The 19,529-nt window shown below is 45.0% G+C and overlaps 1 protein-coding gene across 3 annotated transcripts in view; it reads right to left on the bottom strand.

Annotated features, from left to right (window-relative positions):
• The window catches only part of LOC104299678 (ubiquitin-conjugating enzyme E2 E2), a 229,209-nt gene that overhangs the window by 197,287 nt on the left and 12,393 nt on the right, over positions 1–19,529 (bottom strand). For 2 of the 3 annotated variants that reach the window (XM_054161241.1, XM_054161242.1), the window contains exon 3: positions 16,794–16,844. The exons of the other annotated variant lie outside the window; for it this stretch is intronic. In XM_054161241.1, the coding sequence (XP_054017216.1) occupies positions 16,794–16,844 (51 nt within the window). The remainder of the gene's footprint in view (positions 1–16,793; positions 16,845–19,529) is intronic. 3 annotated transcript variants of the gene reach the window in all.

Here is a 19,529-nt window from a genome sequence, read left to right as displayed (position 1 = left end):
CACCTAATAATCCTTAAAAAGCACAAAACAAACAATCCAGGGGCATGGCGGGAGGGTGTGGGGAAGGGGGAGGGAGGCAGGAGGTGAAGCAACATTCTATTTAATTGAAAAATATCAAAAGGTGAGGAAAAAAAGAGTTTACCAAAAAAAAGCCAGCTGATGGGACAGTCTTTGGGCCTCCCTGGGAACACAAAACACCCCAATCTGCTCATTTATAGCAACATTTGCCTGTTTCTGCATTATTTTTCTTCCCACTGGACTACTACATTTTTCAGCAGTCCTGGCTCACTGGAGAGGTCCCAGAGGACTGGAAGCTGGCCATCGTGGTGCCCATCCACAAGAAGGGCAGGGAATTACAGTCCTGTCAGCCTGACCTGCAAGGCAAGATTATGGAACAGGTCATCTTGAGTGCAGTCACACAGCACTTACAGGATGGCCAAGGGATCAGGCCCAGCCAGCATGGATTTAGGAAGGGCAGGTCCTGCCTCACCAACCTGATCTCTTTCTATGCCCAAGTAACTGCCTGGTGGATGTGGGGCAGGCTGTGGATGTAGTCTACCTGGACTTCAGCAAAGCCTTTGACACTGTCCCCCACAGCAAACTCCTGGCCAAGCTGTCAGCCCCTGGCTTGGATGGGAGCACACTGCGATGGGTTAGGAACTGGCTGGAGGCTGAGCCCAGAGAGTGGTGGTGAATGGTGCCACAGCCAGCTGGCAGCCAGGCACCAGTGGTGTGCCCCAGGGATCAGTGCTGGGCCCCATGCTCTTTAACATCTTTATTGATGATCTGGACGAGGGCATCGAGTCCATCATCAGTAAATTTGCAGATGACACCAAGCTGGGGGGCAGGAGTTGATCTGCTGGAGGGTAGAGAGGCTCTGCAGAGGGACCTCGACAGGCTGGGCAGATGGGCAGAGGCCAAGGGCAGGAGATTGAACACATCCAAGTGCCAGGTTCTGCACATTGGCCACAGCAACCCCATGCAGAGCTACAGGCTGGGGTCAGAGGGGCTGGAGAACAGCCAGGCAGAGAGGGACCTGGGGTGCTGGTCGATGGTAGGCTGAACATGAGCCTGCAGTGTGCCCAGGCAGCCAGGAGGGCCAGAAACAGTGTGGCCAGCAGGAGCAGGGAGGTCATTCTGCCCCTGTACACTGCACTGGTTAGGCCACACCTTGAGTACTGTGTCCAGTTCTGGGCCCCTCAGTTTAGGAAGGAGGTTGACTTGCTGGAATGTGTCCAGAGAAGGGCAACAAAGTTGGTGAGGGGTTTGGAACACAGCCCTGTGAGGAGAGGCTGAGGGAGCTGGGGTTGCTTAGCCTGGAGAAGAGGAGACTGAGGGCAGAACTTCTTGCTCTGTACAACTACCTGAAGGGAGGTTGTAGACAGGCAGAGGTTGGTCTCTTCTCCCAAGCAACCAGCACCAGAACAAGAGGACACAGTCTCAAGCTGCACCAGGGGAGGTTTAGGCTGGAGGTTAGGAAGAAGTTCTACACAGAGAGAGTGATTGCCCATTGGAATGTGCTGCCCGGGGAGGTGGTGGAGTCACCATCATTGGAGGTGTTTAGGAGGAGACTTGATGGGGTGCTTGGTGCCATGGTTTAGTTGATTGGGTAGTGTTGGATGATGGGTTGGACATGATGATCTTGAAGGTCTCTTCCAACCTGGTTTATTCTATTCTAGTCTACTTACCATTTCCCAAATCTAGGCAGAGAAAACCAGAAGTTACCCTTGAACAAATGAGAGGTACCTGGAGCATGCAGTAGCCCTAAGAACTACAACACGTAGTACAAGTGATAAGTGTCCCAGCTGCATCAATAAGGTCAGGTCACAGTGAGTCACACAGAAGGTATCAGTATAACTGCTGAAAGCAACCACAGACATAAAAGAATTGGATTTGCTGACAAGAGGAACTGAAGCTCAAAGTATTTCCCCACAGCCCACATGGGGGGAATACCACTCCCTGTAAGTTCTGCAAATACTCTGCCTGTTTCTACTACAGTGTCCATTACTGATATTTATACACAGGGATGACCTCATTTTCTAGCACAGTAAATGACTACAAGAAAAAACCAGCACTGTTTTGGTTGTGTATTTATCAGCCTTTGGGCTCATTTAAATACTGCTTCAATAACAATTATCTTTCTCAGCTGAGCAGAGCATCGAGTTGGCAGACTGTGCTTCACTTCTTCTCAAAGTGACAATTAACCTTGATATCAGACTGCAAAGTGCTCTGTACTGGCAGCAGAATAAATTTATCATTATCATATAAATCAAAGTTTCTACTGAAACTGAGAGAGCTGTCATCCCTCAGCTATTTGCATTCAGTAAGGAGCAAAGCAAGTTGGTGCAGAACATCTTAAAAAGGCATCATTCTATAGCCACCACATTGTGGCTCTTTGGAACTTTATTTGTGGCCACCTGAAAATGTATGCCACACATGCATGCCAAAATACAGCTAATATAGACTCTTAAGTAAAGATCTCTTGGGCAAGTCTGCAACATAGGAAGTCATTATACTTGAATGATCAACTTAAGCCTGATTTACACCACAGTAATTCCAAACTCAAATGAGGTTTCTGAGGTGATTATGTGATGCCTATCACCTAGATGATTTCCCATCCCAAGGATACTTGTGCTCACCTGATCTTACTGCTTAAAGGCTACAGTTTACAAATAACACCCCCCCCCCCCAGCATAAATCAGTCAATGCTGGATCAAAATTTCAAACAGTCCTCTTGCATTGATGCCTAATTGCTATATTGCTATGTTCACAGGCTCACAGGATGTCAGGGGTTGGAAGGGACCTCTGGAGATCGAGTCCAACCCCCCTGCCAGAGCAGGACCATAGAATCTAATATAGGTTGCACAGGAACACATCCAGAAGGAGACTCCACAGCCTCTCTGGGCAGCCTCTTCCAGTGCTCTGGGACCCTCACAGTGAAGAAGTTCCTCCTCATGCTGAGGTGGAACCTCCTGTGCTGGAGTTTCTATCCATCACCCCTTGTCCTATCCCAGGGTGCAAGTGAGCAGAGCCTGTCCCCTCCCTCTTGACCCCCAGCCCTCAGGTATTTAGAAACATTTATTAAATCCCCTCTCAGTCTTCTCCTCTCCAGACTAAACAGTCTCAGGTGCTTCAGCCTCTCCTCATCAGGCAGTGTTCCAGTCTCTTCAGCATCCTTGTAGCCCTCCCTTGGACTCTCTCCAGCAGATCCCTGTCCCTCCTGAACTGGGGAGCCCAGAGCTGGATGTAATATTTCAGGTGAGGTCTCACCAGGGCAGAGTAGAGGGGGAGGAGAACCTCCCTGGATCTGCTGGTCACACTCCTCTTAATACACCCCAGCACACCACTGGCCCTCTTGGCCACAAGGGCACATTGCTGTCCCATGCAGAACTTGTTGACAGAATGCTGAGGAACATACTTAACAGGCAGAATTACTGTATGTGTGCCCACAACAGCCCATTGAAATGCTATATTAAGCATATACTTCTTGCCTTTTGGCAGCCCAGACAAGCAGGGAAGGAAGAACACTGAGTCATCCTCTCTAAAAACTTCCCACCTTCAAATGTGTAATGACAAGTGACTGTGAAGCTGTTTACAGCCAGTTTTGATACGACACTTCAGTTTTGCAATGTGTGTCAGAGTGGTTTACTACTCTTGCAGCTACCACCAGGACACTGCTGTGAAGAAGACGTGGCAGTGAAGCAAGCTCTCCTTTAGAAATGCTTTCATAGACTGACAGGCCTTATTTGATCTGTAAAAGAGCAAACAGGGGGCATGCTGGGTGTCAGGGCTTTGACCCCACAAGATATGGCTGTTTCCTCTGAGTCAAACTATGGCAGCTCTCATACAAGTACCTCAGGAAAGGAAGATGAGATGCACTAGGCACCCCAGGCACAAAGCGACCCTAGAGGATTGTTCTGGCAGGCACCACGGCAAATTGTACGGAGGAGATACAAACAGCTTGGAGACAAGCACAGCTGTGGTTGTGCTTCTCACCTAGGCAGCAAAGTTGGTCCTTTGGCACGGGAGAGCTCCAGTGCCAGAAAGCAGACTCCAACAAAGTACTTTGAATGAGGAAGTCTCATTCTGCTGTGACGCTTGCTGCAGAAAAATCAACTGACTCCAACAAAGCATGGACTAAGGCCAACACTTATCCAGCAATCAAAAGCCAGGCACTCTTCCGTAACAAGTCCAGCCAAGAGAGCCCTTCTTTCCAGGCTATCCAACAGGAATGACCCATTTTCACTCCCGAGACTCGGTCCAAATTCCTGGGCAATGTTCAAGCCGTCAGCTCCAGTCAATAGTTTAACCCAGAAGACTTAACAAATCCCATCCACAGCTCCTTCATGCAATTGCAGAAACTAGCCCTGGGTTTATCACAGTGACTCGGAAACAAGTTTGCCTTTGAACCCGCCCCGGCTGCGAGCTCCAAACGTGAAACCACTTTTTGTCCCTGGTTTGCCACTCTGAATGGCACAGCTATGAGCCTAGCCATTAATGATTTATGTTAGCACCTCTGAAACTGCATGCTAAGCAGACAGCTCATTTTGCCAGTCATAAACTTTTCTGAAAATGAAATGTGTTGCACTGTCTCCCTGAAAGCTTATACCCTGCCCTATTTGTATATATAGATATATTATAATAGATAGATTTGTCCTATTTAGGCTACTGAAGATACCCAACAGTGAGACTGCATAGCATTGAATTCCCTGGATCACATCTATGGTAAAATGACCTTACACTTGACACAATATTATTACTCTAAGAACACTGTAATAATCTAGAATTTTTATATCTACACACACACACACATACATATATATATATAAAATACCTATTTAATTCAGGAGTATAAAGTTCTAAACACTGCCTAAGGTTAACAACCCCTATTAGATTTATGATGCATGTTTATACTGGTGCTTGCTGCCAATATCTCCCAAAGAAAAATCAAATCAGCTCTCAGCTAATCTTACAGAAATAAAAAGCCCTCCTCCCTCAGAAATGAACCTGGACTAAAAATGAGATAATCATTTTGAAAGAATGAAAGCACAGAACCACAGAATGTTTGGGGGCTGGAAGGCGCCTCGAGAGCTCATCCAGTCCAACCCCCCTGCCAGAGCAGGATCACCTAGAGCAGATCTCACAGGAACACATCCAGGCAGGTCTCGAATATCTCCAGAGAGGGAGACTCCACAGCCCCCCTGGGCAGCCTGTGCCAGTCTTCTGTCACCCTCACGTGGGACTTGCATCATTCACTACTTCTCCACTGAACAACAATATTATTTCCTAATAAAGAAATTTGGTTGTGGAGAGCCTCTGCTCTTTTTTCTACAAGAAGAGAGTCTACATCCCGGCAATCTAAACCAAAGGTCTTTAAAAGCTCCACATTTCACAAATTAATAGTTATTAAAATCCAAACACAACAAAATAATTTTTTAAACACAACTAAATAAATAAATAAAAAAACCCCAACCAACCAAAACCAAACCAAGCAACCCCCCCCCCAAAGCAGCAAAGACCATGAGCAGATCAGGTCGTGTCATCTGCGCTCCAAGAGTACCCGCTGTGTGGCCGTGCGCTGCTTATTCTTCAAGCTGCGTTCAGGCTCATAAATGAAGACTCAGCCCTTCTACTTCAGCTTTAGCTGCAGAGCCACCATCTTGGCCACCACAGTATTTACTGCATTAAAGGGCTGCAAATGTCCCAAAAGTGTACTATCAGTCACCTATAGCCTCCACCAGGCGCAGTGTGCAGCTCAAGTTAATGAAGGCCACGTAAACACGGCTTTTGTGCGCAGCAGACAGTAAATTATGTATTTAATTACATATTTCTCCCTAAAAACCAGAAACAGTTGGCTCTCTGCTATTTTTGTTACCATTAATCAGAGGAAACTTCAGATTCTGGCACCAATGTGACTATCATCTCGAAGGTAATATTTAAAATACATCATGCCTCGCCACACAAACACGAGCTGCCATATGTGCGGCGCTGCTAAGCACGGCTTCTATTACGCTGCGACACACTCGCTGGCTCCTTTCCAAGCACCATGGAAGTGTTTAAAAAACCCTGCTTAATCCAATTCCACAGCTTTGAAACAAAAATAAAGCGCTGTGAGAAGTGTTAAAATGAAAAATTAAAGGCGTGTAAATAAGTGTGTGTGGGGGGGAATGGTAGGGGAAATGAAAACAAAGATTATTTCCAGAAGATATCTTAATTGCAATTAGCAGCATTTGGCACACATTATGATATGATTCAAAGCTGCAGCCAATTAGATAGCCCAAAGAGCTTGTAACAAACCTGCAAATGTGTAACTACCGCATAAACAAGCTTTATTGTAGGCTGAGATAGCAGCACCCAGATCCATTTCACAGCTTGCCTCTGAGAGGCTGTAAAGCACGCTCGCTGTGGTACCGTTTCAGAACTCCGACGCTTTAAACTGCAGCATTTCTGACAGAGGAGTTTGGAAGACAATTTCATTCAATCCAGGGCCGGAACAATCCTCACAATCAATACAGACTGGGGGAGGAGGTGTTAGAAAGCAACCCTGAGGAAAAGCACCTGGGGGTGCTGATGGATGAGAAGCTGGACATGAGCAGGCAGGGTGAGCTTGCAGCACAGAAGGCAAATCACAGCCTGGGCTGCATCCAAAGATGCTTTGCCAGCACATCCAGAGAGGTGATTCTGCCACTTTGCTGTGCTCTGGGGAGACCTCACCTGGAGTACTGTGCACAGCTCTGGAGCCCTCAATATAGGAAGGGCATGGACCTGATGGAGAGGGTCCAGAGGTGGGCCACGAGAATGATCAGAAGGTTGGAGTACCTTTTCTGGTGCTGGACAGGCTGAGGGAGCTGGGGGTGTTCAGCCAGGAGAGGAGGAGGCTCCAGGGAGACCCAATAGCAGCCTGCCAGTACCTGAAGAGAGCCTATATGAAGGCTGGAGAGAGACTGTTTGCAAAGGCCTGCAGGGACAGGACAAGGGGCAATGGCTTCAAACTAGAGAAGAGCAGAGTTAGATTGAATGCTAGGAAGAAGTTCTTCACTATGAGGCTGGTGGAGCACTGGAACAGGTTGCCCAGGGAGGTGGTTGAGGCTTCTTCAGGTGAGGCTGGAGGAGGCCCTGGGCAGCCTGATCTAGCTGGGGATGTCCCTGCTGACTGCAGGGAGGTCAGACTGGATGAGCTTTGGAGGTCCCTCCTGGCCTGAACCATTTTATGATTGTATGATTCTAGTAACTGTAAGTCTGTACACATTCCCTATACACCAAGGATAAAAGTTAGAGTGTTCTACCTAGGCAGAACAAGCAAATAAACAAAACAAACCAAACCAACAAGGACAAAAAGCTGAAACAGAAACCAAGGAGCCAAAAGAAAAGAATCAAGTGCCTAAGGGAAGAGCTGTTGAAAAGCTGTTCAATCCTGGGATTGGAACTGAGAAAATTTGATTTGTTTTAAGTAGATTTCCAAGGAGAAAGGAAAACATTTTTTATCTTGGAAGGAATAATGGCATCCAGGAAATAACATGAATTTGTCAGATGCTTCTTTAAAGTTTTCTTAAAAAGGAAGTCATTTTTAAGCATTACACAGGAGGTCAGAGTTCAAATCCTGCTCAAACATGGGAGCACTGCAGACGACAGCATTTGGCACTTCTGAGACTGTGGCATTTATTTAAGGAAACAAATACTTCATTATCAGCAATGCTGTCAGTCTCAGCCAACAAAGTACCTTCCATTTCCCCCTATTTATTCAATAATGAGCAATTTACTGAAGGGTAATGAGTTTCTAATAAAAGCATGTTTCTCACATGATTATCATGAAATGGCAGGGACTGCTTATGCAGTGCAATAGTACCTGCTGTAGTCAGAAATAACTGCTCTCTCAAATCTCTGTAAAGACACTGATCCCCACATAGCCTTACACAGTGTTTATACAAGACATTAGTCGACATTTAGAAAAGGAGGGGAAAAAAGAAGAAAGAAAATCCACAGAAACAACTAACTAAAGTAAAAAACTACACACTTAGATATTTCTCTGCAGTTAATGTGGTTTTGTTTCCCTCGTTGGCAGGCCAGAACTATGCAACACACTTGTTTTAGGGGTTTTGGTATTTTCTGAGGGCTGTAGTGAGGATACAAAAACATGCACATGCAGCCTAAGTTTGATGTTCCAAACCAAATTCAGGCTTGCAGGAAAAAAACACAGAACTGACAAACAACTTAGCTTAACAACATAGGAGAGGGCAAACAGAATGTCTACAGAAGGCATTCTGAAAAATTCTGAAGCTGAAAGCATTGGGGCTGGCTCCTGCACATCCTAGAAGGCTGACTTACATAGATCAGCTGCAAATGGATACAAAACCATGGGAAGAAAAATCTATCTGTTCAGAATTCACCATACTGCTAGCAGAGCATTTCTCTCTATCCTAGCTACAGTCCTCTATTCCAACTTGCCCACACCTGCAATTTAAACTAGAGCTTTACTCATCTCATTTACTAAGCACATTGGTAATATCAAGGATCCCTTCCATGTCCCTCACAGCCTTCTTTGGCCACCTTTCTGCCCTTTCATGCTTCAGGGAACATGTGATCATCACAACCTCTCCTCACACCCCAACCTCTGCTCATTTTCCTGCCCCAGCTGTCCCTTGGGATACACTCTGACATCTCCTGCCTTTCCAAATCTCCACTGGCAAAGTGCTCTCTGATGTATTGTTATTCTTCTCTAACACCAGCCTCTCTTTTCTTCTCCCAGGAGAGGAGTTGTCATGATTTGAAAACTGGGAGAAATGGGAGAAACCACGTAGAGGTATTGTTATGCTGGGAGCTATTAATGGGTGCTGTCAGTGCCTTGATCCAAAGGTTGGAAGAGAGACTCAGTTCCTTTTGAACATTCCCGAGAGTGAGATTAAGGCACAAATGAGGCCAAAATATCAAAGCGAGGCTATTTGTTAAAGAACAGAGGCAACCAAACAGGGGAAGGGAGAAAAGGGAGAGAGAGGGGGAGGGGAAATGGACAGAGAGAGAGCAGGAGGGATATTACTACCCTAAGGTGCTTTCCTGTCTTTGGCTGGGAGGAGGGGGAGGGGAGGGGATGCCAACTCCCTCCAGCTTGTGATGGCTTCGGGTGGAGGAGGGGAGAGGTCCAAAAACCCTGCAGAGATCAGCGTGGACCGTGACCACAGGATGGCAGGGGCTGGAAGGGACCTGCGGAGATCATCGAGTCCACCCCCCCCGCCAGAGCAGGATCATAGAATGATGTTTTCCTCCTGTAAGCAGGCTCCAGCATGTGGTGTTTTCAGTCAAGTTCTTCTCTCCCAGAGCAGGCATAGCTTGGGATTTTCATACAGTTCATTTATCGCAGCTCACCTGGCCCCACACCCCAGTCACATTATAACGCATATGTGACTGCCAGGTGTTACTTCCAGGGGGTGTTTCTGGTGTGCTTGCAGAGGTCGGCGCCGGAGAGGCCTCTGTCCCTCTGCCTCCCACCTGCTCACCACGGGGCAGCAGAGGTCTTATCAGGCAAACCACCCAGGATCTGCTTATCTTTGTTGCATATGCCAGGGGGTCTTCCCACCACGCCCCTTGGGCTGCTGCTGTCTCAGTGGGCAGAGAGGACACATCTTATCTATCTCTGTTGAGACACTCCTCAGTTCTTGATGTACTCATCGCCTCACATGTGATTTGCATGTGCAGGGAACAGCCCCTCTCCGTCAGCCAGTTCCTTACCTCATCAGTGAGTGAAGTTGCCAGTTGTGGCAAGCAGCCAGCAGCAAGCTCCCTTTACTGCCTTTTTTATCTCCCACCTCCCCTCTTTCTGGAAGTTGCTAAGGTTTCTAGCCACCAATGCCCACAGTACATCCTGAAGCCTTTGAGTGATGCCTCTAATCAATCCTAAAATCAGCATCCATCCACAAGCTGAAATGGAAATTAGTACATATTCAAAATTCAGTTGTTTATATGAAAGCAGAAAGAAGGGGGGGGAAGGGGGGGAACAGAAAGCTCAGTGCTGTCTAACACATTACAGAAATCACAGAACATTCAGGTCGGAAAAGACCCTCAGGATCACCAAGTCCAACCAATAACCTTTCATATCAACCATACATTTTCAAAGGCACAAGGACATCAGAACACCAGAGGAACATCAGCTGTATTGGAGATGGCTTTCCAAGGGCATTGCATCTTGACAGAGGGAAGCTCCATGAAAAGAAACAGTGGTGTGGGTTTTCTAAAAACAGACAAAACCACCATATGTTGAAGAATGTTTTAGTGTGGTTACATGGTTCAGACCACGGTCCAAGTGGCACTCTCCTTCGCTGTCTTTAAAGAAAACAGCTTAAGGAATTAAAAGATTATACATTAAGAAGTAACATGACACATTTTATCCAAGGTACTTCAAGGTACTGAGAGGTATAATAAACCTAAAACCAAACAAAACAGTTATAGAAGAGTCAAATGAAATCAAGTGATGAAATACAGCACAGCTGCTGTTATAAAATACAGTCCCAGTGTGACCGTCAGCTTGCAGGGTTTGGGGACATGTTTCTCACTGCTCTGGAAGCAGGAAGGGAATCAAATGTTAAAATGAAGCAGTTGCAATAAGCATTCAAATGCATTTTATATTCATTATCACCCACAAATGACTGTTGATCTAAACCCAATAGGATTCTGCACATGAGTATCAACTGCCCCTATGCATAGATCTTCTGGATTAAGTTTTGTTACTTGCTGCAAGCTCTTACAGGGCCTAGAGAGACACAGCTATATACATTTTTCTGTGTCACATTTTCTCTAGAAGATTATAGAAAAATAGCAGGAGATAAAAGTAAGCCTATAGAGGCAGAAGGTAAACTCCATGGGTAATGCAATGTAACAGGAAAGGAGCCCAGAGTCAGAGCAAGGGGGCTGCTAATGATTGTGCAGAACACACTCACAGAAAACATTCCTTATGCCAGTTCTCATCCCGCTCACACATTAGCAGCACATGCATCACACTCACATGGCTACAGCAACACACTGATGCATCTCAAACTCAAACAAAATCACTGATGACAGGGTTTTTAAAACAAAAACAAGCTGTGGGATCTTGGGGGGTGGGGGTGAGTGTGTTTACACTTGAGTTTTCTGCCTAGGTCCTCCTTCCTTATCAGAACTAGAATTAAGCCTCTCTTTAGCTGGACTAACCATCATACTGGAACAGGCTGCCCTGGGGAATTGTGGAGTGTCCCTCTGTGGAGATGTTCAAACACCTGCCTGGATGTGTTCCTGTGTGACCTGCTCTGGCAGGGGGGTTGGATGGGATGAGCTGTTGAGGTCCCTTCCGGCCGCTGCTTCTGTGATACAGCCATACTGCTTTGAAGCGATACAACCACCATGAGTATGATGCCAATCGCCCTTTATGCTTCCCATGTTTTGTGAAGGAACCAGCAAATAAAGACATACTGTTCTGTGCCTGTGCTGCCTTAAAGTTTCTGCCTTGGTTACAGACCTCACTGAAGTATACTCTGCATTCTGTACCAGAGTAAAAATAAGTTAGCACAAAATGTAGTGAAGTATGTAGTGGACACTAAGTAGATGCAATGTAAAAGATCAAGTACTTAATGCTAACAAAATCACTGTGTAAACTCTGTGCAAGCCAAAGGAGACTAACCAAAAGAGAAGTAAATTAGACTGAGCACATTGCCTTAAAAATAGGCCTTCCAGCTCTCAAGAGGAATTGGGTTTGCATTTGGAGAAGGCTTTGCTGTGCTTCCTCCAAGTATTTTTGTATTTATTCAAACATTTAAGGGAAAATACAGCCATCAGCCACCCAGTGAAACTGATGCTGTGAGCATATGATGTAAAAAAAACTGTAAAGCAACTCTGCTCACACTGGAAAGCTATGTGAGACCCCATGTGCTTGTGCATGTGTGGACAGGCAAGGAAGCCCTAGGGGAAGAGCTCCTTAACAAGTTCCTCAAGTGAGGGGGAAGGAAGGAGACTTGAATAGGCCAGGGCAGCATGATAGATACTTGCTGTACCTGCTGCTCTAGGTCCATACACTTCTATTTATCTGCTCTACCTTGTACAGCAAGGCTGTTAACATTTGTTTTCTGCTCCTTACAGTTGTGCCAGCCCCTTAGCTTTAAAACAGCAGTAGGCAAGAGTTTAAACAGACGGCCCCAAGAACAGTAACTTAAACTGATGGGATTTATATAATCCTTTTGAGTTGTGAAGATCTCAGCCTCACCATTTCTGCAAAAAACCAGTCAGGGTAATATTGAGCAGGAATGCTGGACTCCATAGTCATTAATAGCACAAGACATCCATGCGGCATAGTGACCTCCCCCCACCAAGCAACTTCAATAATCCGACATTCCACTTGGCTCTTCTCTACATCATACTGAAAAGAACCAGTTTAAGTCTTTTCAGTGTGGTAAGTTTTCAAAAGCAAAATACTAGGATCAGATATGCAAGTTATCAGTTTTGCAGAAAGTATGAGAAGCAAAGAATGAAGGTAATTATTCCAAGCTAATAGAAGAGATAAGACTGCATGCAGAATCTTAAACGGATTGTTTTGGAACAAGAAGCAGCCCACTAAGCTGCACAGCCCTTTAATTCTGAGCCTCAAGCCTCACCCACATTGCCACAGGGAAGAAGCAATAAAAATCTGTAACACATACAAGGAATTGAACAGACACACAAAAAAAGAGAAGACTGGTGACAAATACACCAGAGAACAACAAAAGCAAAGACAAAGAAGAAGACAGGTAACAACGGTAACTTAAGAGGAAAACTTCGAGCCGTTGCCCCAAGTGGTGTCCACAGAGAGCTGCTATTTGCTCCATGCTGGCTCTCTTTGTTTCCATCTAAGTTCACATTAAATGAGGTTAAAAATATACTAAACATTTTTACAAGTCTTATTTGCCCATGTAAGCAATTGGTATTAGTTGCCACAGAGATACTGTTCTCTTGACAGTGAGAAGGGCAATACTATACAATGCTGACAATAGAAGTTGTATTCTATGAAATCTATTGTCTTGGGCAAGATGCCATCCAAAATACAGGAAAGTTTGAAAAGGCATTCTTTGAGCTACAAGAATTCCCAACTACTCCTTTCTTCCAACAAGACAACTTATAAAAAAGATACTTAAAGATGAGGTTTTTATTGCCCATGAGCAAAAGATATAGTCTGCACTGCTCAAAGGTATCCATGCAACATTGCTAGAAATCAAGCTTTGGGGGGAAAAAAAGAAGAGGCAAACCTCTCAATTTAGATCCACTGTACCCTGCCAAACTAACATTTCACTGTGCAGCAGATTGAGAATAGAAATGTACCTTCTGAGCACTCAGGACCCCTTCACAATAAATTCAGCTCTAGACAAAAGTAAAGGGGGGCAGGGGGAAACACGGAGAGAATGGACAAGGACACAGCCCATAACAAAAAGCATCCCCTTCTTTCTGTTACATTTGAAGCATAACAGGCTGGGGTTTATGGCATGTCTTCCTCCCAAAATAGCAATGATTATACTGCTCCACTCCCACACACACCCCCAGCCAGACTATTTGACACCTAGAACATTGCACTCTCAGTCCTGGGGAACGATCCAAAGTCTGTGAAGTCAAGAGGACTCTTTCCATTGTCCAGAACCCAAACTACAGAATATGGACTCCTGCAGAGGTAGCCAACTCCCCACTCCTCCTGACATTAAATCCTCTTCTAATGCTAAATGTGACAGATTATTTAGCAGCTCCGAAAACCGCAGCTTCCCAGAGTTGTGGAAAGATGCTGCAAGTGCAGCAGTGATCATCTGCCAGTTACAAGTCACAGGTGTGAGCAAGGTTATTTTGTGTATGTGTCTTCCAGACAAACAAGAAGATTCTACAGTCTGTTCTCCTTGTGGGGATGAGGCAGGTGAAGCGCTCAGACTGCAGCTGCTGCTGCAGTGGAAGCTGTGCAGCCCAGCAGGCTGTTAAGGGCTGCTACTGCACCACAGATACTGTTTCATTTGGGGGTTTTTCCTGAACATGACCAATTGGAAGTTTGGCCTGCTGTAGTTTATGGAAAGTCTTGCAACAGCTTTTGCAATCTCCCACCCCAGTTCTGGTTCAGCCTGATATCCTGCCTATCAGAAGTTCCTAAATAACTAATTAGAGAGTATTTTTGACTAATGCAGCTTTCCTTCCCATCTTCTGTGACATGCAGTTTTGAGGCTCATCACATTCATATTGCCCAACCATTTATTTATTTTAGTTTATTTAAGAAGACATAGCAAAGGTGAGCTGAAATCACAACCATGTCAAGTAGTCTACACCTGTAAGGAACCTATCTTTGTGAACTAAAGGGGTTTTAATAGGAAATCTAACATCTATTTTAACAATTATCTGAATTTCACTAAAACCAAGTTTTGGGCTCCCCAGGTCATGAGAGACAGAGACCTGCTGGAGAGAGTCCACAGGGAGAGCCATGAGGATGATTAGGGGACTTGAGCATCTCCCCTGGGAAGAGAGACTGAGAGCCCTGGGGCTGTTTGGTCTGGAGAAGAGAAGGCTGAGAGGGATCTGATCAATGTCTATCAATATCTGAGGGGTGGGTGTCAAGTGGAGGGGGCCAAGCTCCTTTTGGCAGTGCACAGTAACAAGCCAAGGAACACCAGGGACAAGCTGGAAAACATAAGGTTTCAGCTCAACATGAGGAGAAATTTCTTTACAGTGAGGGTGACAGAGTCCTGGAGCAGGCTGCCCAGAGAGGTTGTGGAGTCTCCTTCTCTGGACACATTCAAACCCCACCTGGCTGCATTCCTGTGCAGACTCCCCAGGGTGATGCTGCGCTGGCAGGGAGCTTGGACCTGATGATCTCTGGAGGTCCCTTCCAACCTCTAATGTACTGTGATACTTTAGGGTAAGATATACTATAGTATAGCTTGCCTTTCTTCATTATGCTGAAGATCATTTCTGCCTGATGTATTTATTTTGTGATGTTTAACTATAATAGAAAATAGATGAAGTTCAAATGAAAACACTATTTAGTCTATATCAACAGAGCATAAAACTCAACAAAGTGATTCTGTATTGACTATAAAAACATATTTGCTAATAGTGAAGTTACTAATGGTTGTCTATCAAGATCACAACAGGAAATAATTCTCCATCTGAAAAACTGTGTTAAAGCAGCAAAGATACAACATTAGACATAATTTCATCTCACAACACAGCATCATGCAGTGCACTTTATTGCTGGTTTATGTGTGTAAATAATTAAAAACAAACCTAGAAAACAAACACAAACTCAGGGAGTCTCCAGAGCACTTTTTTTTTCTCCTTAAAACTGCAAGTCACCAAAGAGCTTTCCACTAAGGCAGTGCTCACTTCCCACTTGCTAGCAAGAGGAACTGAAGAATCAATCAAATAACATTCTCTTGCATACGGAAACAATTGCTTTGTTACAAAGGGAAGGATTCAGAAAACTAGAACAAATGACACTGCTGTAAGAACCATAAGCCTTTTAGACTCAGTTCAAAGACTTCTGCATTCTTCTACCACAGACTGAAGTTTTATATTCATCTCAGCAAATCAATCCACTAATAGGCATCAGTCATCAACACCTAAGTAAGGATCTGCCATATGAAACAGCTTTGATGTGATTGAAGACTCGCACACAGTTGTAAGTATGACAGAACAACTTAGCTATTAAAATGTTTTATCTAGCAAAGAACTGTTCATCCTAATTGACTGAAATACACTTTGAACACTATTACTGCAAGTCTGCTACGCAGTGCTTTAGTACATAGCTGCTTGACTTATATCTTGAGATCCAGCACAACCACATCAAACCTTGTTAGAATATTTTCTCACACGTACCTCTGTCAAGAGACCAAAACAATAAAGCTGACTGTCATTTTTCCTGCTGGTTGCTTAGCTAATTTGATACTGAAATGTACTGGGATTCATTATAAAAGCTGCACGCAATCAGCCATTTCTATCAATCTTTTTACTGCACTAATAGAATGAATCCTGCTAACCACATCAGTTGAAATGGGTTGCCAGGACAGGACGGAAGCTGTTCTTCTGCTCTGAGCCAAACATCCCACTGCCAAGTGGAGGATGGCACAGGCTCCTTTAAGCAGTGCTGCACAGCCCTGGCCCGGCTCCAGCACTGACCGTATGTCAAGCTGACAGATAAGAAGCCATCTGAAAACCACTGCATCCCGCCTCTGCCACCAGGCAGCGAGGGTTTCGAGGCCTGCCTCCCCACTCATTTCAAAGCCAATTTTAAACATACCAAAAGTAAACATAGCTGACCAAAGCCAAACCAAAACAACCCACAAGCAAACTGCAAGTCATTATCAGAAAGCCTGTGTGATGGCATATTTTATTTCAGGAAGTTCCCACCGAATATTGTAACCCATCACCCGGAATGCAGACAGATTACCAGTAGCTTGTGCTTGTCACATTTTTCCTTCTCCATTGAATTCACAATGTGTTAACAACTTGCAAGGGAAAAGAAAACCAAACCAAAACAACACACCGGCAACTGCCACCAAGATTTGATTTTACAGAATCAAACAAAATGCCATCAGGATTTGATTTTCATCCTCTATCTATTAACATATCATGGGGCTCAGCATTTCCCCCCATTACTTCTGTCACCAGAAAGCATGTCCTACCCTTGTGTGCAGACAAAAGTTATCTAGTCAAAAATTACTACAGCAATTAGCACAAAGACATAGCTAACATGAACTCTGCTCCCCTATGCAACTTCTGCAACTCCATGTATTCCATTTTCATATTCCAAATGAATAAAATCCAGATGAACTTACCTACAGTTTGGAGGAGGGTCTAATGTAATTTCTGCAAGTTCTTTCTGAATTCTTAAGGGAAAGAAAAAGAAAAATCAGCTTGTCTTTGCAATGTATTTCTTTCGACTTTATGAACATTTCTACAGCAATCAACAACAATCAAACATGATTCTTACCATTTCTGATGGACAGCTGGTACTATAAGGGTTCCTGAAAAGTCTGGGACAAGTTACACCATGAAAATCCCACTTTTCTATAGGTCAGGGGTCTCAGATCCTTTGCTCGCTCAGACAACAATTACATGTCTCGGACATCCTCCCCTCTTATTTCCCCTCTGCCTATGTGTCTCACAGGTCTTGGGCTCCAGAGTATTTAGAGTCTTAATATACCCTGTACTGGCAAAAACCCCAACTTCAGAGGATAGTTGCCTCTCAGCCTCCCTGAAAGAGCTTATCCTGGCCTTTTCCATAACATCCTCTTAGATATTGCAGAGCTTCTATGAGGTCTTCCCAAAGCCCATCCTCAAAGGGAACTGCTCCAGCTCCCTGCAGCACTCACGCTGAGCATACTGCCACAGCCCCCACCCCCTTCTCATCAGAGCTGTTCCTCAGCCTGCATCACTACAAGGGGCTGGTCCTCCCCTCATGCGTGATGTCTTTATTGAATTTAATTAGTTGCCTTGTCAACCTTCCTGCAGCCTGCTGAGGTCCCTCTGAGCAGCAGCCCTGCTCCTGCATGTTCCCATTGATCCCCTTCACTTTGTTGTTATCTGAAAACTCAAGCCTGCATTCTGCCTATCTTCCAAATCACTGATGAAGACATGCAGCTGAGCAGGTCCAGTCCAGACCCTGGCAGTACTGCACTCATTATGGGCATCCTGCTGGACATCCTCCTCCAGGCAGAGCAACTTCACTGCTAGGGATTTCTGGATATTCACAGCCCGCTGCTCCCATGCCAAATCCTTGAATTCTGTATCATTGCCATATCTAGCAGCACGGGCTCCTTCCCATTAGGCCAGCAGGAGAGTCTGCATTTTCCCCTCCAAGAAATTCAAGCATGCATGGCAGGAATTTAGAGAGTTCCCAAAGGAATTTGCAGGAGTTTGCAGTTCTCAAACACTTGCCAGAGTAAGACGCCAGAAGCAGGACCTCAGTGGCCACCTCCCCTATAAACTACACCCAAGGCTTTTTTAAAGGCTGCTTCAGTGCAAAATGACAAATGTTTAGGGGGAAGGAGAAGAAAAACAAACACACAAAAACCACTAAGTGTTTTCTTCTTCCCTTCTCATTTGCAAGTTTTCATACACAGCAGCAGATTGTTATTTCAGTCGTTCCCTACACTACAAAGGAAAACCTGCAGGATAATATCACTCAAATTCCTGAGACACAAGCTCAAGCCACATCCCAAAAGTTCAGCCCTGACCTGAGGTACACGTGGATTTTGTTTAAAATGTCTGTTGTCCACTTTGCACACAAAACCAATACAAATTGGTTGATCAAAACTCAGGCACATGAGCATTTATAACATCAAACTGATGAGGGGAATGATGTTATGATCCAAATACAACCTTATACGCTAAGGAGTCTCACAGCCACTAGCAAAATTCCCTTTACAACATTAAGAGCTGGTGCTATGGATATAATGAGTAAAATGAACCAGAGGCAATAAAGGAACTGGCTTGAATGAGAAACTACAATCCTTTATCATTCACGATCTGAAATAATTAGGACTTTCACGGCTGGGATTTGTTAGACCGGCAAATATGCTTGAAGATACAAAAGCACCGTTTCAGAGGCTTAGCTTTTCTTCCAACCTCTTTACACCCCAAGCCTGCATACACACACTCTAGTGGTTCCTGTAGAGGGGGGCAGAAATTCAAGGTTTACTTGCTCTTCCTATTCACTGAAATATTTACATCTGCAGGAGCTAGAATTTACCCCCAGAATGTAATTCCTGTCTTGCAAAAAGACAGGCACAGGCTGCTCAATCAATATTTGCAGCAAGTCACTGGAGCAAGACTGAAATCCACCTCATTTATTAAAACAGAAAATCTGATTAGTGAAGTCGAAGCACAACAAAGATGTTGCTTTGAAAGGATCACTCAAGGTAACCAGTCCCAGCAGCTCCCACACTCTAGAAGGCAGACCTGACGCGCACGGCAGACGCTCGGAATCGTTCTGCTCTGTACGGCAAATTTCTTCTGGGTTTTGGAAATTTACACTGTCACAAGCTCAAATCACAGAAAACCTAGGTGCTGTGGAATCACCTTCAATTTCATCTCCCATGTCTTGCTCTGCTTTTTCTGCCTTTTCATAAGTTACAGAATGATGGCACTCAGGTTCCATAGAGCCAGGGATTACTGCTTTGCTTCTCATGTGCAGAGTACCAAGAGGGAGGGGACAGGCTCTGCTCACTTGCACCCTGGGATAGGACAAGGGCAATGGATACAAACTCCAGCACAGGAGATTCAACCTCAATGTGAAGAGGAACTTCTTCACTGTGAGGATCACAGAGCACTGGAGCAGGCTGCCCAGAGAGGTTGTGGAGTCTCCTTCTCTGAAGACTTTCCAGACCTATCTAGATGCATTCCTGCGTGACCTGTGCTGGATTCTTTGGTCCTGCTCTGGCAGGGGGGTTGGACTCTGGAGGTGCCTTCCAACCCCTAATATCCTGTGATCCTATGACATACAGTAGTAAAAGCAGGTAGTACTTCATTGCACTACAATGAATCAGAAACATCAAGAATTTCATTCTTCC

This window comes from Dryobates pubescens, chromosome 4 (genome assembly GCF_014839835.1).
Source record: "Dryobates pubescens isolate bDryPub1 chromosome 4, bDryPub1.pri, whole genome shotgun sequence".
NCBI classification, from domain to species: domain Eukaryota; kingdom Metazoa; phylum Chordata; class Aves; order Piciformes; family Picidae; genus Dryobates; species Dryobates pubescens.
Note: the sequence above shows the minus strand (reverse complement) of the source record. Positions and strands in the feature narration are given on the sequence as shown.